At 42.8% G+C, this 26,636-nt stretch overlaps 1 protein-coding gene across 2 annotated transcripts; it reads right to left on the bottom strand.

Moving 5' to 3' along the window:
* Nucleotides 1-11,937: 11,937 nt before the first annotated feature.
* Nucleotides 11,938-25,046, bottom strand: LOC139396062 (calcium-binding protein 39-like). 2 transcript variants are annotated; one of them, XM_071143292.1, is made up of 8 exons: nucleotides 24,820-25,046; nucleotides 20,581-20,756; nucleotides 20,073-20,237; nucleotides 19,718-19,836; nucleotides 17,795-17,963; nucleotides 15,959-16,084; nucleotides 15,640-15,783; nucleotides 11,938-15,287 (listed from the first exon to the last, which is right to left on the bottom strand). In XM_071143292.1, exons 2-8 carry the CDS (start codon nucleotides 20,695-20,697, stop codon nucleotides 15,096-15,098), a joined length of 1,032 nt encoding a protein of 343 aa, XP_070999393.1. In that variant the 5' UTR covers nucleotides 20,698-20,756; nucleotides 24,820-25,046; the 3' UTR covers nucleotides 11,938-15,095. The 2 variants fall into 2 exon arrangements, with proteins under 2 accessions (XP_070999393.1, XP_070999394.1); XM_071143293.1 differs by having other exon boundaries at nucleotides 20,581-20,720; nucleotides 24,820-25,029.
* Between the last annotated feature and the right edge of the window lie 1,590 nt (nucleotides 25,047-26,636).

Below are 26,636 nucleotides of genomic sequence, written 5' to 3'. Positions count from 1 at the left end.
ATTCTAAAATGTATTAAATTGTATTAAATTATTCAGACCCTTTGCTATGAGCCTCTAAATTGAGCTCCGCTGCATCCTGTTTCCATTGAACATCCTTGATGTTTCTACAACTTTGTTGTACATTATTTGGAAAGGCGCACACACCTGTCTATCTATATAAGGTCCCACAGTTGACAGTGCATGGCAGAACAAAAACCAAACCCTAAGGTTGAAGGAATTGCCCGTAGAGCTCAGAGACATGATTATGTCAAGGCATAGATCTGAGGAAGGGTACCAAAAAATATCTGCAGCATTGAAGGTCACCAAGAACACAGTGGCCTCCATCATTCTTAAATGAAAGAAGATTGGAACCATTAAGATTCTTGCTAGAGTTGGCCTCCCGGCCAAACTGAGCAATCGGGAGAGAAGGGCCCTGGTCAGTGAGGTGACCAGGAACCTAATGGTCACTGACAGAGCTCCAGAGTTCTTCTGTGGAGATGGGAGAATCTTACAGAAGGACAACCATCTCTGCAGCACTCCGCCAATCAGGCCTTCATCAGTCGCAAAAACCATCAAGCGCTATGATGAAACTAGTTCTCATGAGGACCACCACAGGAAAGGAACACCCAGTTACCTCTGCTGCAGAGGATAAGTTCATTAGAGTTACCAGCCTCAGAAATTGCAGCCCAAATAAATGCTTCACAGAGTTCAAGTATTTGTATTTATTATGGACCCCATTACTCTTCCTGGGGTCCAGCAAAATTAAGGCAGTTTATACAATTTTAAAACATTACAATGTGTGCCCTCGGGTCTACTCTCCCACTACCACATATCTACAGTACTAAATCCATGTGTATGTATAGTGCGTATGTGTGTGTGTGTATGCATGTGTCTGTGCCAATGTTTGTGTTGCTTCACAGCCACCGCTGTTCCATAAGGTGTTTTTTTAATCTGTTTTTTAAATCTAATTTTACTGCTTGCGTCAGTTACTTGATGTGGAATAGAGTTCCATGTAGTCATGGCTCTATGCCTCCCATATTCTGTTCTGGACTTGGGGACTGTGAAGAGACCTCTTGTGGCATGTCTTGTGGGGTATGCATGGGTGTCCGAGCTGTGTGCTAGTCGTTTAGATAGACAGATTGGTGCATTCAACATGCCAATACCTCTCATAAATACAAGTAGTGATGAAGTCAGTCTCTCCTCCACTTTCAGCCAGGAGAGATTGACATGTACAGTTGAAGTTGGAAGTTTACATACACCTTAGCCAAATCACAATTTCTGACATTTAATCAGAGTAAAAATGCCCTGTTTTAGGTCAGTTAGGATCACCACTTTATTTTAAGAATGTGAAATGTCAGAATAATAGTAGAGTGAATGATTTTTCAGCTTTTTATTTATTTAATCACATTCCCAGTGGGTCAGAAGTTTACATACACTCAATTAGTATTTGGTAGCATTGTCTTTAAATTGTTTAACTTGGGTCAAACGTTTCGGGTAGCCTTCCACAAGCTAACCCACAATAAGTTGGGTGAATTCCTCCTGACAGAGCTTGTGTAACTGAGTCAGGTTTGTAGGTTTGTAGGCCTCCTTGCTCGCACACGCTTTTTCAGTTCTACCCACACATTTTCTATAGGATTGAGGTCAGGGCTTTGTGATGGCCACTCCAATACCTTGACTTTGTTGTCCTTAAGTCTATCTTTAATTCTGTGAATAACAATTTATCAATATTTATTATGAGTATTTCTGCAAAATCACCGGATGTTTTGGAATCAAAACATTACTGCATGTAACGCGCCAATGTAAACTGAGATTTCTGGATAGAAATTTGCACATTATTGAGTAACATGATGTCCTATGAGTGTCATCTGATGAAGATCATTAAAGGTTAGTGAATCATTTTATCTATATTTCTGCTTTTTGTGACTCCAATCTTTGGCTGGAAAATGGCTGTGACTTGACTCTGACCTAACATAATCATATGTTGTGCTTTAGCTGTGAAGCATTTTTTAAATCAGACACGATGGGTAGATTAACAAGATGTTTATCTTCCATTTGCTGTATTGGATTTGTTAATGTGTGAAAGTTACAGTTTTCGGAAAAATATTTTTGAATTTCGCGCACTGCCTTTTCAGCAGAATGTTGTCGTGGGGTTCCGCTCGTCCTGGATGGCATGAAGCTTGTCCCCAATGATGTACTGGGCCGTTCGCACTACCCTCTATAGTGCCTTGCGGTCAGAGGCCGAACAGTTGCCATACCAGGCAGTGATGCAACAAGTCAGGATGCTCTCGATGGTGCAGCTGTAGAACCTTTTGAGGATCTGAGGACCCATTCCAAATTTTTTCAGTCTCCTGAGGGGGAATAGGTTTTGTCGTGCCCTCTTCACAACTGTCTTGGTGTGCTTGAACCATGTTAGTTTGTTGGTGATGTGGACACCAAGGAACTTGAAGCTCTCAACCTGCTCCACTTCAGCGCTGTCAATGAAAATGGGGGCGTGCTCGGTCCTCTTTTTCCTATAGTCCACAATCATCTCCTTTGTCTTGCTCAAGTTAAGGGATAGGTTGTTGTCCTGGCACCACACGGCCAGGTCACTGACCTCCTCTCTATAGGGTGTCCCATCGTTATCGGTGATCAGGCCTACCACTGTTGTGTCCTCGGCAAACTTAATGATGGTGTTGCAGTTGTGCCTGGCCGTGCCTCGGCTGTGGATGCTGACTGTAATCCATGGCTTCTGGTTCTGGTATGTACATACAGTCACTGTGGGAATGACATCATCGTTGCACTTATTGGTGAAGCCAATGACAGATGTGGTGTACTCCTCAATGCCATTGGAGGAATCCCGGAACATATTCCAGTCTGTGATAGCAAAACAGACCTGTAGTTTAACATCGGTTTCATCTGACCACTTCTTTTGTTGATCTAGTCACTGGTGCTTCCTGCTTTAATTTTTGCTTGTAAGCAGGAATCAGGAGGATAGAATTATGGTCAGATTTGCCAAATGGAGGGCGAGGGAGAGCTCTGTATGCATCTCTGTGTGTGGAGTATAGTTGGTCCAGAGTTCTTTTCCCTCTGGTTGCACATTTAACATGTTGATAGAAATTAGGTAAAACTGATTTAAGTTTCCCTGCATTAAAGTCCCCGGCTAGTTGGAGTGCCACCTCTGGGTGAGCATTTTCTTGTTTGCATATGGCGGAATACAGCTCATTCAATGCTATTTTAGTGCCAGCCTCTGACTGTGGTGGTACGTAAACAGCTACAAAGAATATCAATGAAAACTCTCTCGGTAGGTAATGTGTCTGCAGCTTATCATGAGAAACTCTACCTCAAGCAAGCAGTAGCTCGAGACTTCCTTAGATATCATGCACCAGCTGTTTACAAAAATACATAAGACCGCTGCCCCTTGTCTTACCAGAAGCCGCTATTCTATCCTGCCGGTACATCGTATAACCAGCCAGCTGTATGTTGATATTGTCGTCGTTCAGCCACGACTCCGTGAAGCATAGATGTTACATTTTTAATGTCCCGTTAGTAGTTTAATCTTCCCAATAACTCATCCATTTATTGTCCAAAGATTGCATGTTTGCAAGCAGAATTGAGGCGATTGGGGGTTTATTTGATCGCCTCCTACTCCTCAGAAGGCAGCCCGCTCTCCGGCCTCTCTTTCTCCGCCTCCTCTAAACGCAGATGACTGTTCCCGAGGGAGCTGTATATCCTTCGTCTCGGGCTCGTCAGAGTCGTGAAAGAAGAAAAAGGATTCTGCTAGTCCGTGGTGAGTAGTCACAGTCCTGATGTCTAGAAGTTATTTTCAGTCAGACAGTAGCGACAACATTATGCACAAAAATAGTAAAAAATCAAAAAGTTACAAAACAACGCAGATAAACAAACAAAAAAACACAATCGGTTGGGGGCACTTAAAACGTCTGCCTTCTGCTCCGGTGCCATTTCACATGTACGTCTTACAGAACCTTTTCATAAGTCTATTCAAGTTTCTTCAACTGTGATTAGAGCGACTGTCAGGCTGTGTATGAAGGTGAAGTCAGATGCAGGAGAGCAGAGTATGATTAAATAAAGCGCACTTTATTATAGTTCCAAACCGGGAGCACAACGAAAACAAACACGCTCAAAAAAAACGGAACAATAAAGTAGAGCGCTTAACAACCACAACATAACATGAAAATAATTACACACAAAACATGATGGGAAACAGAGGGTTAAATACAAGTGGATTGATTGGGGAAAAGCAAACCAGGTGTGTATGAAAACAAGACAAGACAAATGGATATATGAAAAATGGAGCGGCGAAGGCTAGAAAGCCGGTGACGTCGGTCGCTGAATGCCGCCCGAACAAGGAGAGGAGCCAACTTCGGTGGAAGTCGTGACAGTATCCCCCCTTTGACGTGCGGCTCCAGCGGCAAGCCGACGGTGAAACTCCCGCAGCAGTTCAGGATCCAAAATATCTGCAACCGGAACCCAGCACCTCTCCTCCGGTTCGCACCCCTCCCACTCCACTAGGTACTGAAGGCCCCCTACCCGACGCATTGAATCCAGGATGGAACGAAAGATGTACGCCGGGGCCCCCTGGATGTCCAACGGGGGCGGAGGGACCTCCCGCACCTCAGAATCCTGGAGCGGATCAGCCACCACCGGCCTGAGGAGAGACACATGGAATGAGGGGTTAATACGATAATCAGGGGGAAGTTGTAATCTGTAACATACCTCGTTCACCCTCCTCAGGACTTTAAATGGCCCCACAAACCGTGGACCCAGCTTCCGGCAGGGCAGGCAGAGGGGCAGGGTACGGGTCGAGAGCCAGACCCGGTCCTCCGGTGCGAACACAGGGGTCTCACTGTGGTGACGACGTGCGGCTCGCTGTAGATGGACACAAGCGGTCTCCCATGTTCCTCTGCGCGCCTAAACCAGTCATCCACCGCAGGAGTATCGGTCTGACTCTGATGCCACGGTGCCAGAACCGGCTGGTACCCCAATACACACTGAAAGGGGGAGAGGTTAGTGGAGGAGTGACGAAGCGAGTTCTGTGCCATCTCGGCCCAGGGCATGAACACTGCCCACTCCCCCAGGCCGGTCCTGGCAATAGGACCGCAGAAACCTGCCCACATCCTGGTTGACTCTCTCGACCTGCCCATTACTCTCGGGGTGAAAACCTGAGGTAAGGCTGATCGAGACCCCCAGACGTTCCATGAACACCCTCCAAACTCTCGACATGAACTGGGGACCCCGATCCGACACTATATCCTCAGGCACCCCGTAGTGCCAGAAGACATGTGTAAACAGGGCCTCCGCAGTCTGTAGGGCCGTAGGGAGACGACAGGACATAGAAAAACGATCAACAACGACCAGGATCATGGTATTTCCCTGTGAGAGAGGAAGATCTGTTAAGAAATCCACTGACAGATGTGACCAAGGTCGTTGTGGAACGGGTAAGGGATGTAACTTACCTCTGGGCAGGTGTCTCGGAGCCTTACACTGAGCACACACTGAGCAGGAGTAAACAAACTCTCACGTCCTTTGCCAAAGTGGGCCACCAGTACTTCCCAGTAAGACAGAGCACCATAGGACCGATCCCCAGATGACCAGAGGAGGCAGACGTGTGGACCCAAGAGATCAACTGGTCATGGACAGCAGACGGAACGTACTTACGCCCAACGGGACACTGGGGGGGAGCGGGCTTCGTTAGCAACGCCTGCTCAATGTCCGCATCCAGATCCCACATGACTGGCGCTACCAGGCAGGAGGCCGGGAGTCTGATCCATGGGCCGCTCCTCTGTGTCATAAAGTCTGGACAGTGCGTCTGCCTTCTTATTCTGGGAACCTGGTCTGCAGGATAAGGTAAACACAAAACGAGTAAAAAACATGGCCCACCTTGCCTGACGAGGATTCAGTCTCCTCGCGGCCCGCTTGTACTCCAGTTTGCGGTGGTCAGTCCAGATGAGGAAAGCCAATATCCCCACGCTTTCAACGCTTTAACCAAAGCCAACAACTCCAGGGTCCACCACATCATAGTTACACTCCGCTGGACTGACCTTCTTCAAGAATAAAGCACAGGGGGGAGTTTCGGTGGCGTGCCCGAGCGCTATGAGAGCACAGCTCCTATCCCAGCCTCGGACGCATCCACCGCCACTATGAATGCCAAAGAGGGATCCGGATGGGCCAGTACCCCAATACACACTGAAAGGGGGAGAGGTTAGTAGAGGAGTGGCGAAGCGAGTTCTGTACCATCTCGGCCCAGGGCACGAACGCTGCCCACCGGAGCCGAAGTAAACAGAGCTCTTAGCTGCCCAAATGCCCTGTCCGCCTCAGCCAACCACTGCAACCTTACAGTACCCCCCTTCAGCAATGAGGTAATGAGCGCAGCAACCTGGCCAAAACCCTGGATAAATCTCCGGTAGTAATTGGCAAACCCTAAATATCACTGCACCTCCTTTACCAATTACGTATGGCTGAAATGCGGTCACTCTCCATCTCCCCCCCTGATGTGGAAATGTGATACCCTAGGAAGGAGACGGCCTTCTGAAAGAACAGGCATTTCTCAGCCTTGACATACAACAGTCGTCCAAGTACCTTGCCCACCAAGGACACATGCTCGGCGCATGTAGCGGAATAAATCAGAATGTCATCGGTATACACCACTACACCCTGCCGTGTAGGTCCCTGAAAATCTCGTCTACAAAGGATTGGAAAACTGATAGAATATTCTTCAACCCGTGACGAGGTACTCATAATGCCCTGTGGTGGCACTGAACGCTGTCTTCCACTCGTCTCCCTCCCAGATACGCACCAGGTTATATGCACTCCTGAGATCCAGTTTCGTTAAGAAGCACGCCCCATGCATTGACTCAATCGCCGTAGCGTTAAGAGGTAGCTGGTAACTGTACCCCACCGTGATTTGATTGAGACCTCGATAGTTAATGTACAGGCGTAAACCTCCATCCTCCTTCACAAAAAAATAAACTTGAGGAGGCAGGTGAAGTAGAGGGCCGAATGTACCCCTGACGCAGGGATTCAGAGACATATGTATCCATAGCCAGCGTCTCTGCTTGCGACAGGGGATACACATGACTCCTGGGAAGCACAGCGTCTGCCAGGAGATGTATTGCACAATCCCCCCTGTCGATGAGGTGGTAATTGAGTCGCCTTCTTTTTACAGAAGGCGAGAACCAAATTGGCATATTCTGGGGGGGATGTGCACGGTGTAGACCGGATCTGGACATTCCACCGTGGTAGCACCAACAGAAACCCCTACACACCTCCCTGAGCACTCTCGCGACCACCCCGTGAGAGCTCTCTGTGGCCAGGAAATAGTAGGGTTATGCAGAGCTAACCAGGGAAGGCCTAGTACCACAGAAAATGCAGGTGAGTCAACGAGAAAGAGACTGATTCTCTCCTCATGATTCCCCTGCATAACCATGGCCAAGGAGATGGTGGCCTTCCTAATTAGCCCGGACCCTAATGGTCGACTATCTAGAGCGTGTACCAGGAAGGGTCTAACTATAGTAAAAATGGGGATCCCTAACCTAATGGCTCTGTCGATAAAATTCCCAGCTGCGCCTGAATCGACGAGCTCCTTATGCTGGGAATGTGGGGAAAACTCAGGGAAACAAACAGGCACAAACAGTTGATCAACAGAGGACTCTGGATGAGTGTGGTGCAAACTCACCTGGGGTGATGCCAGAGTGCCCTGCCTGTTGCCTCGACTCCCAGAGGAACCAACACGGCACCGACCGGCAGTGTGTCCTCTGCAGCCACAGATGGCGCAGACACTATAAGCTTCTACCTTCCCTCTGCGCCGGGTTCTTCGGCTCTCACCTGAGCTCGGTTCCCCGCATCTCCATGTTGCCCGGCTCCATTTCCCCTCTCCCCGTTAGACACGGCCGCATGAGGCACCCCCTTTAACCATAAGGCACGGCCGCATGGCGCACCCCCTTTCCCCGTTAGGCATGGCCGCGTCCGAAGGGGATCAGGGGTTGCTGGTGAACCGGGTCTTTGAAATCGAAATCTCGAAAACATTGTTCTTTTTTAAACAAGCCATAGAAAGTTGGTTCCAATTTCAGTTTAATCCACCAGAAGACAGAACAAATAATACAACAAATATTGTGGTTTAACATCAAATATTAACATTTTTTAAAAACCTTTTTTTAGAAAGGTAAAACTTTGTAAATTACATCATAAATAGGACTGGTGGACCTGTCACACATTCAGCTAACATAAATATGGAAATGTCTGCTATACACAAAATTACAACCAACTAATTGCAGCATTACTGCAAAAATGAATGAGGCAAGTGGAAGTGGAAAAAAATATTTCAAACACTTGTTTTTCCACAAGGGCTATTAGCAGGACAATAGACACGATGTGGTCCCAAAAACACCTCTCTGACATAGGGTACAGCATATCTCATTGAATGTCTCGCCAGCTTTGATCCATGCCTGGGCCTGCAAGGTTCTTTGTTTGTCAGCCGAATCATTGGGTCGAAACAAATACAGAACAGTACAAGACAAGAGAACACACATGGTTAATGTTCTGGGGAAAAAATATATTATTTATATCTATAGTCTTAGAGCCTTTCCATAAGTCCACTCAAGTTAACTGTCGTCTGACTGTGATTAGAGCAATGTTGATTGCCTTTGCCGATCGCTCATCATCTTCAACCATCAGTGAGTCCATCATACCAAGTCCACCATGTGCATTGTTAAGTACTCTAAAAGCAGAGATTTGCCCCAACAAAAAAATGCTAATATTGGTTGGTTCCCCTCTCTCCACTGGGATTCTCTGCCTCTAACCCTATTACAGGGGCTGAGTGACTGGCTTACTTGTGTTCTTCCATGCCGTCCCTAGGAGGGGTGCATCACTTGAGTAGGTTGAGTCACTGACGTGATCTTCCTGTCTGGGTTGGCGCCCCCCCCCTTGGGTTGTGCCGTGACGGAGATCTTCGTGGGCTATACTCAGCCTTGTCTCAGGATGGTAAGTTGGTGGTTGAAGATATCCCTCTAGTGGTGTGGGGGCTGTGCTTTGGCAAAGTGGGTGGGGTTATATCCTGCCTGTTTGGCCCTGTCCGGGGGTATCATCGGATGGGGCCACAGTGTCTCCTGACCCCTCCTGTCTCAGCCTCCAGTATTTATGCTGCAGTAGTTTATGTGTCGGGGGGCTAGGGTCAGTCTGTTATATCTGAGGTAGTCCTGCCTCATGATGACTCCTTGCTGTCCCCAGTCCAACTGGCAGTGCTGCTGCTCCAGTTTCAACTGTTCTGCCTGCGGCTATGGAACCCTGACCTGTTCACCGGACGTGCTACCTGTCCCAGACTTGCTGTTTTCAACTCTCTCGAGACAGCAGGAGCAGTAGAGATACTCTTAATGATCGGCTATGAAAAGCCAACTGACATTTACTCCTGAGGTGCTGACTTGTTGCACCCTCAACAACTACTGTGATTATTAATACTTGACCATGCTGGTCATTTATGAACATTTTAACATATTGGCCATGTTCTGTTATAATCTCCACCCGGCACAGCCAGAAGAAGACTGGGTCTTCCTAGGGAGTTTTTCCTAGCCACCGTGCTTCTACACCTGCATTGCTTGCCGTTTGGAGTTTTAGGCTGGGTTTCTGTACAGCACTTTGAGATATCAGCTGATGTAAGAAGGGCTATATAAATACATTTGAAATATATCAATGTATTATTCACCATGGCAACCAACAACATTTATTTCTTAGTTAGGTTGGCTTGTTTGCAGAATTCACAGCCTGCTACGCTTGTGATAAACAAAATGCCTTTTATATAATTAAAATGCAGGGTTAATAATAACGATCATTGGATTGGAACAGATCACCATCACAATATTAAAAACTTTGAAATGCATCCATGAATTAAATCGCTTTAGTCGACATGTTGCGGTTCAACTGATGAAGGTGCACATGGGCCTATTTATATAATGAATATGAAATCTGAGGGCAGAAATTATTAAAGCATTAGACATCTCACTAAAGGCGTCAGTCATACAAAAGTTTTACTTAAATCCAAACTGGTTGGAGATTAGAGTACATGGCCATAAAGGATAGATAATCTTTCAAGCTGTTAAAACATTCATAGATGACCAGTCATATAACATAAACAGTGGTTATAGAGGGTGCAACCGGTCATCACCTTCGGAGTAAATGCCAGTTGGCTTTTCATAGCATTCAGAGGTCAAGACAGCATGTGTGTAGGAGCGAGAGAGAGAGGATCGAACACACACAGTAACACGTGGATATAGCAATAAGAATGGAAGTTTAATATGCAGTGCAGATCACCTCCTATTACCCTTCTCAGAGTTTTAAGAAGTGTGTGTGTTCAATTATGTGACATTGTGGAATTTAAAGCTTATTGAAGATGGAAGCAATAGGATTTGAAGCAATAGCCTACCTGCGTGTGGTCAACTATTTCAGCTCTGTTTCATGCTGCTGAGACAAACATGGGGACTGGTCTTGATAAATCATTTGGGTATTGGTTAGACAACAATTAGGGTGTGGAAATGTTAGGATTATTTAGCTTTTAGTACTGTAGCCTACTCCCTACCGGTCACGTTGTGCAGCGCCATATTTTTTTTCATTCAGGTTTTCATTCAATTTTTCTTGGAACAGAAACACCATATTAATCCAATTAATTAAGCTACATTTCTTATTCTCTAGTGCAGCCACTATTTAAAACAGTCAAATGCTTCTCAAATATGCCCTCTGGTGGTCAAACTAGCATTAAATAAAATGTTTACTGGTCACATACACGTGATTAGCTACACGTGTTATTGCAGGTGTAGCAAAATGCTTGTAAATGGCATTAATGAAAACTATGGCTGACAAATAACGCGCCACAGAATTCTGCGGCAGCCCGCAAGGTGTGCTGCAGTACGACGTACAACTTTTACAGGAAGAACCACTATATGCACTGAATGAAGCTGTAAGCAAGCTGAAGTAGACATTATGAACATTACCTTGCATCTTGTATTGAATAATCAGTACATAACTTAAGGAAATAATTATAGCTCAAGAAAGCTAGCACTTTGCCTTAATCATTTAGACAAATGTAGGCTTTTTAGCTAACTTAATGGCCGCAGTTTTAAGTGCATCCCAATAAATAGGCTATTTCATCCAAGAAAGGAAGACCTAAGTTATATGATAAATATTTCAATCCTAATGATTAGAGGCCAAGGTTGAGAAAGGGGAGACAACTGATAGAAAATGTATTGTGAATCAGGGGGCCATCCTTGTTGACTCTGGTGGAGAACAATATCTGTTGGTCTGGGAAGGCTGGAGCGCTCAAGGTAACAGAGGCATTATTGTCCTTTTCCATACACAGAGGAGTCTCTATAGACAGGACATCTACAAGGCTACTCTACAGCGGGTAAAACAGAGGAGAAAGGAGGCACTGTTTCAGAGGATCATCAAAGAAGACTTGGAGAGTGCGGCTTTGAGCATGAGGACTACAGGCAGGGACAGAAAGGCGGAGAGCAGTAGGTGTATCTGGAACAATCATGACATTGGGGTCCACGAGGTGGAGTAGGACAGATGCAGGATGAGGGCTAGGCTGAGAGAAGCAGTGGCGGAGGCCAAGAGGAAGGGGGAGGATCTGCTAGGCCTGCTGGAAGAGCAGCTGGGCCTGGCCAGGCAGGAGGCTGCATGGAGGACACTGCATAAGGATGCACTGCAGGCAGAGGAACACAAGATATCTGTCCAGCTTCAAGCACAAGCAACCGAGGCCAAAGACACCATGGAGAAGAGGATGCTATGTGAGAAACTGAAAAGAAAGTGTTGAAAGAAGCGCAGGAAGCCAGGAGAGAGAATGAGACTAACATTGGATATCAAGAGGCTTGGAAATCAGCTGACAATTAAAATACAGAGGCAGGAGGACTCTGTTGGAGCATGCTATAGCTCTACAGAGAGACCTAGAGGAGACCTTGTAATAAAAACACAAAGTGGTGTCTTAATTTTTTTTAATGTTTCCACACATTCACCTTTTAAAATAAAGCTATGTACACATTTAATCTTTTCCCACAGTAAAAATAAATCAGATACACAAAGCCTATGGGAAACAGAGTGAAAAAAGTAAAGCATAAACATTTTAAAATTCTGAATCACCCAACAATTATTTAGCCTTGATAATTTTATATTGCCATTGAGTTATTATACTAGCCAAGTAACCAGAGGTCTGAAAATGATCTCTAACATTTAGCTTTATATTGGATTTCCTCTAAGAAATTATTCAGTTTGAAGTTGTGATAAAACATTTTGATTAATGCTTGGTATACCACAAAACAGGTGATCTGAAATTCCAATAAATAATAGTATGTGGGCTGATTATAGTGACCCAGATTAAACCTACAGTACTAAACTGCACTTTTTCCAAAAGTCCTAGTCTCTAGTCCAGAGGTATTCCATTCATGGTTTATCACATTTGCAGTTAATTATTTACCAATTTAAATTAATTTTATCTGCGCCTGTGAAGTTGGCGTTATGTTTGGGACTTGAAATGCATTATTTTCCACCTCAAATTACCTTTGGTTAAGAACATTGAGCACATACATGGTCTTAACAATCAAATAAAAATTCTGAAAGTAAGGCAACATTCATACTTTTGTGGGGCCAATCCTGTAATTCATTATGAATTGACATGAGGCACCCAACAAATACATTTAGTTGAAGTCTTTCCCCTAAGAGAAAACCAGGTCCCACTCCCTGCTTAAGTTCAAACAAAAACATTGATTTATTTAGCATGCATAATACAAACCAATGCTGTTTATCCAAAATATCAAATCAAATATCTTGTCAAGGAAAGTAGAGAACACAGCACTTATGAACTCAAAACCCCATGAGGTATATACAAGAATTGTGCAAAACAGACACCATATATTTTTGTAATCTGTTATTATGCAATTTAAGTGACACCAGGTAAGGTAAAAATGCTGTCATTTCAAGATACTCTTTTTTTTTTTGTTCATCTGGGCAATTTACAAAGTAATTATTGATAGAGTCGAACACCCATTAAGAGAATGTGGCCAATTTGGTGCTTTGGATTCAACATAAATCATCCCAATTGGCTTCAAGTTTGACAATGCAGGTCATTATGTGGAACATTTAATGTGTTTAACTTCTAAGTGTCCCCCCCCCCCCCCCCCACCACGGGACGGTTGAGCTAACGTAGGCTAATGTGATTAGCATGAGATTGTAAGTAACAAGAAGATTTCCCAGGACATACAGTAGACATATCGGATATGGGCAGAAAGCTTAAATTCTTGAATTAATACCATGCTATTGTTTGAGGAGAGTGCACAGTTTTGAACTTGAAAATGTATTAATAAACCAATTAGGCACATTTGGGCAGTCTTGATACAACATTTTGAACAGAAATGCACTGTTTCATTGAATCAGTCTAAAACGTTGCACATACACTGCTGCCATCTAGTGGCCAAATCTAAATTGTGCCTAACCTGGAATAGTACATTATGGCCTTTCTCTTGCATTTCGAAGATGGAACAAAAACGCATGTTTTTTTTCTTTGTATTATCTTCTACCAGATCTAAATGTGTTATTCTCATACATTAATTTCACATTTCCACAAACTTCAAAGTGTTTCCTTTCAAATGGTATCAAGAATATGCATATCCTTGCTTCAGGTCATGCGCTACAGGCGGTTAGATTTGGGTATGTCATTTTAGGCGAAAATTGAAAAAAAAGGGTCCAATCACAGGCCTCTGCAATGGCTTCCTGACCAGTGCATCTAACTGCATGAGAGTGAGGCCTGAAACACAGCATGCAGCTCATGGAAGCCCACGCTTACTAGCATCTTAGGAGTATCAGAGCTCGGGCAGATTCTGTTGCCCTGCAACATTACAGTGTTACTTTTGTGTTGCATTATTGTTGTCCGATAAGATGTGTTAGTAATATTATTGGGAGGATACATCTTATCAGTTGTCTGCAAAGCAATATTATTAAGTGATCATTTCTGAAAGAAAAAACATCTTCCTATCTCACACCAGTTTCTAACTGCATATGAAAACTAGCGAGCATCTGGGCGGGGAAAAAGAGAGTGCCAACATTGGGATCAATCAGAGTAAAGAATGGATGGCTGCCTATGGTCACCCTGCAGCGTTATCTGACAGTCTATTTTAGTCTACTAGCCTGGCTCCTACCAGCCTGGCTCCTACCAGCCTGGCTCCTACCAGCCTGGCTCCTACCAGCCTGGCTCCTACCAGCCTGGCTCCTACCTCACAAATGTAATCGATTCATGTTTCATATTTTTTTTACTGCCATCTCTGATGGATTCTATTAGAACAACTGATGCAGAGGACTCGCATCTTTGAGCTTTCTATTGTCACTTTGTATGCTGTTAGGAGCTGGACTGAAGATAATTACGTAGTTATCAACTAAAGACCTACTTCAACCCAAGTGTCTATCCCAAGCAAATAATAATACCACTAAGGTCATCCACATATTAAAAGTCACAGATCAATGAGAGCTCTTAAATAAAGCAATAAACCAAGATATTAGTGAATTTGTTTAGTGTGGTGTTAGTTACAAAATAAAATGTTAACTATTATAGAATAATGCCAGCAAAATAATATCTTGATTTAAAAATTCTAGGTCCTAAAATATCATATAGGACATCGCCTTTTAAAAGCTTGCAAATCCATTTTACATTTCCTGTAAAGTTTGGTGAGACTGCCTGTTGTCAAGAGTTTATTCCGTTTTATGTTGACCACGTTTCCTAATTTCCCAGGAAATTGCTCAGGTGTGCTACTGTGCTTAAGAGAATAATGGCGTGTTTAAGGTCCAATTTAACATCATCTGACAAAGTGCATTGATTCATACGAATTGGTTGAAATAGCTGTTCTTGGGTTTAAATAACTGTTCTTGGGTCACTCTTGTTGTGTGTGCCTTAAAAATTACCTCCGTTCCCACATGAGCATTAGAAACTTAAAAAGGGATGAGGAGGGAGTTTGTACAATATATTTTTCCTATGTTTGAAGTTAAGAGAAGGGAAGAGTAATAGATTCTTGTCAAGCATGACTCTCTCGCTCGCTCTCACCATCATTCTCACTCTCTACCTCTGAACTGGCGTCCCCCTGCCTGTCCCCTCACGCCTCCTCTGGTGGCGGGGGCCTCTTCAGGTCACGGATCTGCTTGATCAGGTAGTTCTTCTCATCACAGAACTGTTCGTCCTCAGAGCGATCTGTCTGGAAGTGGCTCAGGAAGTCCACCAGCTTGGCCTGGTTCTTCAGCAGAATGTCCAGCACAGGCTGAGTCTTGTTGGGGTTGGCCACAAACACCTAGGACCAGAGCGGACAGTCTTTGTATTGAATAGTGCTACAGCGTGAGTGCCATAGCCTGACATCTATTCTAGTTGGTTAACTGGTAAATGTATACCTTAGTATATGTTAATGGAATCATTTATTTAGAATAATACAACAGTATGAAGTTATAACTAACTTTTAAAGGCAGCATTAATATTTCTGCATCCTCTATAAAGACTGAGAATCATAGATTAGGGGATGAAAATGTGAATAACATGTATTTTAGGTCAAGTAACCCAAAACGGTAGAAAGTAGGACAAGCAGAGAATGAGGCCAGAATCTGTACCCTCAGCCTTGGCCGATCCCTTAATAAAATATTTCTACACACCTTGAAGACATGGAAGGCCTCAAACTGGATGTTGCGGCTGTTGTCTCGCAGCATGTTCATCATCATCTTCAAGTTCTCTGCACGACTGATGTACTTGGTCATCACAGTGAAGTTATGTCTGTCCAGAAGAAGCTCTCCCAGGAGCTACAAAACAGTTTGGTTAGTAATATAAAGGAGGGTCATCATTGCTTTTAGGATAAGTTAGTAAGATATTTCAGTAACAGAATAAATAATTGAGTCACGTGGGAGGTCAAAACTTTAAAATGTTGGGTTTTATGACAAAGTGATACCATGAAGCATCAAACGTGATATAGAGTACCTTCAGGGACTGCCGTTTGGTGACATAATTCTCGGAATGCAGTAGCTTCTCATATTCTGTAAACACCCTGTCATAATTGGTCTCCAGAAAATCTGCGCACATAATCTTATGTCTCGTGAGAAGATCCTAGCAACACATTTGAGAGAAAAGAACAGGATATTAGATAAATAAATAACAGATCACGAGTGCTAACGTCCTGTCCAGGGGATGTACAGTGGGGCAAAAAAGTATTTAGTCAGCCACCAATTGTGCAAGTTCTCCCATTTAAAAAGATGAGAGGCCTGTAATTTTCATCATAGGTACACTTCAACTATGACAGACAAAATGAGAAAAAAAATCCAGAAAATCACATTGTAGGATTTTTAATGATTTTATTTGCAAATTATGGTGGAAAATAAGTATTTGGTCACCTACAAACAAGCAAGATTTCTGGCTCTCATAGACCTGTAACTTCTTCTTTAAGAGGCTCCTCTGTCCTCCACTCGTTACCTGTATTAATGACACCTGTTTGAACTTGTTATCAGTATAAAAGTCGCCTGTCCACAACCTCAAACAGTCACACTCCAAACTCCACTATGGCCAAGACCAAAGAGCTGTCAAAGGACACCAGAAACAAAATTGTAGACCTGCACCAGGTTGGGAAGACTGAATCTGCAATAGGTAAGCAGCTTGGTTTGAAGAAATCAACTGTGGGAGCAATTATTAGGAAATGGAAGACATACAAGACCACTGATAATCTCCCTCGATCTGGGGCTCCACGCAAGATCTCACCCCGTGGGGTCAAAATGATCACAAGAACGGTGAGCAAAAATCCCAGAACCACACGGGGGGACCTAGTGAATGACCTGCAGGGAGCTGAGACCAAAGTAACAAAGCCTACCATCAGTAACACACTACGCCGCCAGGGACTCAAATCCTGCAGTGCCAGACGTGTCCCCCTGCTTAAGCCAGTACATGTCCAGGCCCGTCTGAAGTTTGCTAGAGAGCATTTGGATGATCCAGAAGAAGATTGGGAGAATGTCATATGGTCAGATGAAACCAAAATATGGTGGAAACATCATGCTTTGGGGCTGTTTTTCTGCAAAGGGACCAGGATGACTGATCCGTGTAAAGGAAAGAATGAATGGTGCCATGTATCGTGAGATTTTGAGTGAAAACCTCGTTCCATCAGCAAGGGCATTGAAGATGAAACGTGGCTGGGTCTTTCAGCATGACAATCATCCCAAACACACCGCCCGGGCAAAGAAGGAGTGGCTTCGTAAGAAGCATTTCAAGGTCCTGGAGTGGCCTAGCCAGTCTCCAGATCTCAACCCCATAGAAAATCTTTGGAGGGAGTTGAAAGTCTGTGTTGCCCAGCAACAGCCCCAAAACATCACTGCTCTAGAGGAGATCTGCATGGAGGAATTGGCCAAAATACCAGCAACAGTGTGTGAAGACTTACAGAAAACGTTTGACCTCTGTCATTGCCAACAAAGGGTATATAACAAAGTATTGAGAAACTTTTGTTATTGACCAAATACTTATTTTTCCACCATCATTTGCAAATAAATTCATTAAAAATCCTACAATGTGATTTTCTGGATTTTTTTTCTCATTTTGTCTGTCATAGTTGAAGTGTACCTATGATGAAAATTACAAGCCTCCATCATCTTTTAAAGTGGGAGAACTTGCACAATTGGTGGCTGACTAAATACTTTTTTGCTCCACTGTACTTGTGCATCAAGCTGCCTCACGATACAGGAGGTTGGACATAGGGCAGGAGCCTTTCTGGCTCGGACAAGGCTTAGTTATAGTAAGCACATAGGCCATAAAGAAGTGAGAAAAGCAGCAGTGTACCTTGAATGAAGCGAAAGCATCTGAGGCGATGTCGAAGGTGGACAGCTCTACATAGCGGAAGAAGCAGTAGAAGTCTTCAGAGAAAAGAACGCTGCGCGCCAGGGGCTCATGACGCAGGCACTCCCTTAGCATCATCCCACAGTTCAGAGCCACTTCCGCACTCTCGTACCTGCAAAGGTGGGATTCATGTCAGTAGTGCTCAACACTACTACATGGGTGTGTTTTGTTGGTGATTATTCATTTAGGATCTGTTGCGATTGTATGCACGTGGGTCTGTAAATAGGGATGTGGCGGTCATGAAATTTTGCCAGATGACTGTCATGAAATTGCCTGCTGGTCGCATGGCAATTGATCGTTAATTAACAAGCATGTTTAGCATCTCCAGGCCTCCACGCACACAAGCCTTTGGAACATATATATATATTTTTTTAAAGTCTAATAAATCAATTTTATATACACCATCACAAATGCATTAAACCTGCCTAAAATAAATAAAGAAACATTATGATATGAAGAAAATGTATTTCAGAAGAACAGAATGAGTTGGCCAACTGTATGTTATCTGGCTATGCACCATTCCATAGGCTAGTTCATTTAGCAGACACAATGTGCTAATAAGTGCCATTATTTTATATTAAGAAGAATATAATTTACTTAAATTAATAAAATAGATAGGATATTTTTCCCATTCCGGAGTGAGTGCACAAATGAAGAGGCTATGTTGAGCATAAAAGTGATCAAAGTCCTATATACTAGATTTAGAGTTATTTGGCAACTTTAGTTATGAAAGATAGAAATCAAAACAAATATGGGCTGCATGGTTGCCACTAAAAAGAGGATCTCAGCTGCAACTATATTTATTTCTCAGCTGTTCATATTAAGCAAATGCCCCGCTCTAAAACCGGAGTAGACTACCCAGCATGATTGGAAAAACGAGTGCAAACTTTTTTTGTGAGTTTCTCACATCATCAATAGGCTATAGCCTAAATTGTTATATTATTTAATGCCCTATTACAAGGCTATTCAAAATTGAATTCACTATAAATTCTAGGCTAACTCTGTAAGCCAATGAACCAATAGCATTGCCTAGGCCTATACGTTCTCTCCCAAACTCATTGATAGAAAGTTTGGAGCGTAGCATACGTTAACCAGTCCATCATGTATGCATTATACAGTGCACACTCAAAGGCGATTACTAGTATTTTTTTTTTTTTTTTTTGTATAGGCTAGACCAATTATGTACCAAAGACATCTTAAATCTTTATATTTTATGCTGTGCGTAATATACATATAAAGGCCAAATCATTTATCATTCAGTTATTTATTTTTTAGCTTGGGCTCTTCTATAGGCCTATGCGTAAGCTCTAATAATATTGGCGTTTTGAATGAATCATCACCTTAGAAAGCGCTGTCCATTTTGTTGTGTTCAGCTTTGAAAAAACATCCACAACGACCAATGTTTTCCACTCAGTTCAAACCTCTTGTTGAACTTCTTTCCTCAAATTGATCGATCACAGTGAGGTGAGTTTTCAAAGCATGATACTGTTTTGATGTAATTTTCGATTGCATTTTTATTCATATCAGAGTGGTTAGAGGGAAAATAGAGAGCCGAGTACCAGGCCATTAGCGACCTGATGGTCGTGACCGAGTTGGGTACTACCAACGCATGTCCAGAGTGCATAAGAGGAGATTACTGTGACAACGGTCACGTGGAAATTTACTGTGGTCATGACTCATGACTGCCGGTCCGCGGTAACACGGTCACCGCAACAGCCCTATCTGTAAATGAACAAACAGGGGACTTAAATGCCTAAAAAGTCAATGAAAATGGGGACAAACCTAACTAAAATAGATAAATCCAAACCTCTTGCTTATCATGTCTACTGATCTAACAGATGGCAAATGGGCAGCTTTGAGACTCACCCTTTCAGCAGCATGAAGAGGATCTGTGGGTGTGAGGAGATATACTCAACCGTGGGCGTACGGGTGCCAATCTGACGCCGTACAATGTTGCTGAACAGCTGGACCACATCCTTCTTTCCCTGGTGGACGATGATGATAAATATTACAATCACTGAAGAATAGGAGGGTGATACCCTATGCGCATGTTAAAAAAATACTGAGATAAAGGAATGAGAGGCCCACAGAACACAGTCACTCCCCAGTGCTTTATGCTCCTCCCTCTTCTGTATTGATTCATACATCCACTATGGACTACCTTTGTATCCTGAATATATTTCCCCCACACACAAAACTAATGGGTAGAACATTTCCCCACCTCAAAATCAATCCTTTGCAGGTTTGCAATGAGAGCAATAAGGAGGTTGGTGTTGTAGAGCTCCTGGGCCAGTTGGGCAACTGCCTCCGTTTGGGGCTCCTTGTCCCCTGTACCACACAGCACCTCTTTCAGAGATGACAGGTTCTTCGACACCTCTTCTGCAACCTGGTGACAAGAAGATGAGGGAACAGCACTTAGTTAAAATCAGGGGCTGCATCTGAAATGGCACCCTATTCCCTATAATATAGAGCACTATTAACCAAACTATTAACCAAACCCCATATATGGCTCTGGTCAAGTAATGCACTAATAAGTAATGCACTATATAGGGATTAGGGTGCCATTTCAGACGCATCCAATACGCATCCATTTCAGACGCATCCAATAACTCTCACGCCATTTCTATATGATGCTGCTGTCTTGATGCTCAAACATTAGAGACCAACTTTAACTAACAAATGCCAACAGACAATTTCTAGCATGCTCTCAAAACAGCAGTCCACCTGACCTTTTCACATTTTTTGCTTTCTGCCGCATCCAGCTTTTCCAAGTAAGCCACGTTCTCCTTCAGACTCTTCACAATCTCTGCTGGGCTCTTCTGAGACTTCCCGAAGGGGAAAGGCATGATGAGAAGGTGATGAGTTGAGTCTGGATGTAGGACGGGAAAAGAATGCACCGCTTTCCCTTTGGATAAAATGTATTGCAGACGAATGATGAGCTATTACGTAAACAAACTGCAGCACACATGATCTGACTGAGATCATGGCCTATGCAGTCACTGAAAAATGCACATTACAGTACACTATGGTAACCAGAGCCACACATACAGTTGAAGTTGGAAGTTTACATACACTTAGGTTGGAGTCAATAAAAATCATTTTTCAACCACTCCACAAATTTCTTGTTAACAAACTAGTTTTGGCAAGTCGGTTAGGACATCTACTTTGTGCGTGACACAAGTCATTTTTCCAGCAATTGTTTACAGATTATTTCACTTATAATTCACTGTATCACAATTCTAGTGGGTCAGAAGTGTACATACACTAAGTTGACTGTGCCTTTAAACAGATTGGATAATTCCAGAAAACGATGTCTTGGCTTTACAAGCTTCTGAGAGGCTTATTGACATCATTTCAGTCAATTGGAGGTGTACCTGTAGATGTTTTTCAAGGCCCACCTTCAAATTCAGTGCCTCTTTGCTTGACATCATGGGGAAATCAAAATAATTTTTGTAGACCTCCACAAGACTGGTCATCATTGGGAGCAATTTCCAAATACCTGAAGGTACCATGTTCATCTGTACAAACAATAGTACGCAAGTATAAACACCATGGGACCAAGCAGCTGTCATACCGCTCAAGAAGGAGAAGCGTTCTGTCTCCTAGAAACTAAAGTACTTTGGTGGAAAAGTGCAAATCAATCGCAGAACAACAGAAAGGGACCTTGTGAAGATGCTGGAGGAAACCGGTACAAAAGTATCAATATCCACAGTAAAACAAGTCCTATATCAACATAACCTGAAAGGCCGCTCAGCAAGGAAGAAGCCACTGCTCCAGAACTGCCAGACTACGATTTTCAACCCCACATGTGGACAAAGATCGTACTTTTTGGAGAAATGTCCTCTGGTCTGATGAAACAAAAATAGAACTGTTTGGCCATAATGACCATCGTTATGTTTGGAGGGAAAAGGGGAAGGCTTGCAAGCCGAAAAATTCCATCCCAACCAGGATGGCAGCATCATGTTGTGGGGGTGCTTTGATGCTGGAGGGACTGGTGCACTTCGCAAAATAGATGGCATCATGAGGGGGGAAATTATGTGGATATATTAAGTTAAAGCTTGGTCGCAAATGGGTCTTCTAAATGGACATTGACCCCAAGCATACTTCCAAAGTCTAGGCAAAACGGCTTAAGGACAACAAAGTCAAGGTATTGGAGTCATCACAAAGTCCTGACCTCATCCTATAGAACATTTGTGGGCAGAACTGAAAAAGCATGTGTGAGCAAGGAGGCCTACAAACCTGACTCAGTTACATCTGCTCTGTCAGGAGGAATGGGCCAAAATTCACCCAATTTATTGTGGGAAGCTTGTGGAAGGCTACCCGAAACATTTGACCCAAGTTAAACAATTTAAAGGGAATGCTATCAAATACTAATTGAGTGTATGTAAACTTCTGACCCACTGGGAATGTGATGAAAAAAATAAAAGCTGAAATAAATAATTCTACTATTATTCTGACATTTCACTTTCTTAAAATAGTGGTGCTCCTAACTGACCTAAAACAGTGAATTTTTACTAGGATTAAATGTCAGGAATTGTGAAAAACTGAGTTTAAATGTATTTGGCTAAGGTGTATGTAAACTTCCGACTTCAAATGTACATACACACAAAAAAAGTATGTGGACACCCCTTCAAATGAGTGGATTCGGCTTTTTCAATTCTTCAAAATTATGCCCTACTAGAGCTTCCCTGGTCCACTGTAAGTGCTGTTATTGTGAAGTAGAAACGTTTTGGAGCAACAACAGCTCAGCCGTGAAGTGATAGGCCACATAAGCTCACAGAAAGGGACCGCCGAGTGCTGAAGCGAGTAAAAATCATCTGTCCTCGTTTGCAACACTCAATACCAGAGTTCCAAACTGCCTCTAGAAGCAACGTCAGCACAATAACTTCTTGTCGGGAGCTTCATGAAATGGGTTTCCATGGCTGAGCAGCTGCACACAAGCCTAAGATCACCATGTGCAATGCCAAGAGTGGCTGGAGTGGTGTAAAGCTCACCACCATTTGACTACTTGTTTTTGTAACTGATGCAGTAGAATCAGATACAAATAAAAAAAAACGTATGGAACAGGGGGGACTGTGAAGAGACACACACGATAAGACAGACAAGTACACATGGATTTTGTATTGTAGATATGTGATAGTAGAGAAGTGGCCTGAGGGAACATACTTAATGTGTTGTGAAAAGTGTTATGAAATGTCATCTAATATTTTGAATTGTAAATAACTGCCTTAATGTTGCTGGACCCTAGGAAGAGTAACAGCTAATGGGGATCCTTAATAAATACAAATACTCTGGAGCAGTGGAAACACGTTCTCTAGAGTGATGAATCACGCTTCACCATCGGGCAGTTCGACAGACTAATCTGGGTTTGGCAGATGCCAGTAGATCAATACCTGCCCCAATACAGTGCCAACTGTAAAGTTTGGTGGAGGAGGAATAATGGTCTGGGGCTGTTTATGGTTTGGGCTAGGCCCCTTATTTCCAGTGAAGGGAAATCTTAACACTACAGCATACATTCTAAACAATTATTTGCTTCAAACTTTGTGGCAACAGTTTGGGGAAGGCCCTTTCCTGTTTCAGCATGACAATGCCCCCATGCACAAAGCGAGGTCCATACAGAAAATGGTTTGTTGAGATCGGTGGGGAAGAACTTGACTGGCCTGCACAGAGCCCTAACCATCGAACACCTTTGTGATGAATTGGAACTCCGACTGCGTGCCAGGCCTAATCACCCAACATCATTGTCCGACCTCAATAATGCACTTGTGGCTGAATGGAAGAAAGTCCCCGCAGCAATGTTCCAACATCTAGTGGAAAGCCTTCCAAGGAGAGTGAAGGCTGTTATAGCAGCAAAGGGGGGGCCCAACTCCATATTAATGCCCAGAATTTTGGAATGAGATGTTCAATGAGCAGGTGTCCACATACTTTTGGTCATGTAGTGTATTAATATATGGCTCTGATGGTAACTAACAAATCAAATCATGTCCTGACAATGGCATATTTGCTCATCACCATAATTAGCCTAAGCTGTAGGCTACATTGACAGCTACACATGTTATTTATCTTTTTGGTATTTTGCACCCCAGTATCTCTACTTGCACATCGATCACTCCAGCTTTAATGCTAAATTGTAATCATTTCACCTCTATGGCCTATTTATTGCCTTACCTCCCTAATCTTCTACATTTGAACACACTGTACATAGATTTTTCTATTGTTATTGACTGTATGTTTGTTTACAACTCTGTGTTGTTTTTGTCCCACTGCTTTGCTTTATCTTGGCCAGGTCACAATTGTAAATGAGAACTTGTTTTCAACTGGCCTACCTGGTTAAATAAAGGTAAAATAAAAATATTTGTGGTCAGACAATAGAAAACAGAATGATCAGATCATAGAAATCAACTGGGTCAAATCTAATGCAGGGTCCCTGGGAGCTACATGTTAAGAAGTTAGCTAGGTGTCTATCTGTATTGGGCCATCCCCACCCATAGCCAAATGGTAAACTCTTTTATGAGTTACTGGTGATTTTCCAAAGTAATATCCGGATGTCACTCAAACTTGCTGATTAAATCGCTATTATTGTATGCTACCTTTCAGTTAGACCGTGGCAATGAGTTTGTTGAGGATTAGTTAGAACTGATGATTGATTAGCTAGCTACTTTTATTTTGGCTTGCTAGATAGCTTAGTTTGTTGACATATTGTGCATGAACCTGTAGGACACTGACAGCTAGCTAGCTAGCCAGCCAAATGTTAATCTTGTCTCGCTAACTTGGCTGGCTAAATCAAATTGCGACAACACACTAAATAACCACGAGAACACAGTCAAATACAATTTCCAGAAAGTTGCTAGCCATCTTAGTAGCAAGCGAAAAGTAGCTATTAGTTAAAAACAACGAACGATTAGCAAACTCACAGCCGGCTAGCTACCTAGCTCGTTTAGCACGCTACAGTAGCTTTTTTAACTCACCAAGCTCAGAAGGTAACTTCGAAATGTTTACAAAATATCCTTTGGGAAGTGTAATACTTATACTAACCCTATACACCACACCTATTAACAAACTTCATCACTATCGTGCAAAATTATTTTCTCGTGATCTAAAAAGTATTTCTACTGGCTAGTTGTTGTCAAACAACTTAATTTCCCCTAACTCCTCGTTCTGGAGAACAGGGCGGGTATGTTACGTTTGAGATGTTCGATTGACATATATTTTAAACCAATCAAACTTAAATGATGGAACGACACGGCCCTAATCCCCGCCCCTGAACTCAAAATGCATTGATACATTATGATTAAATCTATTAAAAATATAATTTCTACAGATTACAGTAACAGATGTAGCTATTTGAGGATACATTGTAGCAAACCCTGTGTACCGGTTTCAATCAACTTGGAAACTTATTTGAAATGCTCATCAAAATACTGCATCTAACAGTAGACCTTTAAGTACCACAAAATAGTCTTTCCAGCTATTATAGGCCTACATATTGACAAAACATTTACAGTTACTTTTTCTCAGATGCACCAGCCAGGTTGACAGGTTGTACATGTAGGCCCTATATTTCCTAAAAAGGTCAACATGTGTTTTTGTTTTTTTTGCACATTAGGCAAATGGCCATAATGAAGAATGAATAGCCATAGACCTGGCTAAGGTTGCAAAGGGTCGGAAACTTTCCGGTAAACTTCTGAAAATTATCCGGAAATTTTCCATGGGAAGTTAAGCCTGGGAATTTTGCTTAAATTCATTTTAAAAAATGTGCTTATAACAGTGAACATTTTTTGTAGGATACACATAAGGCAATTCTAGATCGTGTAGCATATTTTGGTTAAACTATCCCCAATTCAATGGAATTGCAACCCTCTGCATGCACAGTGCACTCTTCCATCACATGTACAGCTGATTCTCAAGATCTTGCACACTAGTGATATGCTATTGAGCCCACACTACTGCACTGTCTGAGCCAAGGACTACATGCTTTCTGGTAAGTTTTGAGTACAATACTGGGTGGGGTGAATATATTTTATACGACATACATTATTTTTTGTTAACTAGTAAATAGTAGCCTACAGCAAAGTGTGTTTAAATAATTTCTAACTTGTTAACAATTTCTGCAAGTTAGTTTTTGCTACCATGTGGGTGTTAGCTTGCTTGAGCCTGCTAACTGAGGAGTGTTAATTCACTTGTTTCCATTCATGTTTCATTTTAAAACATTTGTCTTACAAAGGAGTTGTTTAATCTAACTTCTTAACTATTTATCTGTACATGGAATTGTATTTGTTGTATTTATCTGTACATGGAATTGAATCTTTACTGGAAAATGACACAGGCACCATCTGATGTGTGGAGACATTTCACTGCAGCTAATATACATTTGCAAATACTGTGCCAAATCATATGTGAAGAATGCAACAAAGATGCAGAATCATCTAGCCAAGTGCATAAAGTTCCCTCAGCGCTCACAAGCAACCTCTGACAAAAGTCCCTCTACTTCTATTCGAGGTGAAAATGATGAATCCGACACCTCATCGATAGCAACGGCTCATGGTCCTCCTGGAATCAGAAGTTTTTGGACTCAATGGAGAAACGTAGTCAGAGAAATGCTAAGGAATGTCTTGCTCGAGCTGTGTATGCAACTGGTTCACCTCTGATGCTCACAGGCAATGTGTATTAGAAGAGATTTCTGAATTGTCTTTGCCCAGTATACACCCCTCCAACCAGACATGTTTTATATACTCATTTGCTGGATGCAGAGTTCAACAGAGTTCAAGTGAAGGTCAAGCAAATT

This window comes from Oncorhynchus clarkii, chromosome 3, assembly GCF_045791955.1.
Source record: "Oncorhynchus clarkii lewisi isolate Uvic-CL-2024 chromosome 3, UVic_Ocla_1.0, whole genome shotgun sequence".
NCBI lineage: Eukaryota > Metazoa > Chordata > Actinopteri > Salmoniformes > Salmonidae > Oncorhynchus > Oncorhynchus clarkii.
Note: the sequence above shows the minus strand (reverse complement) of the source record. Positions and strands in the feature narration are given on the sequence as shown.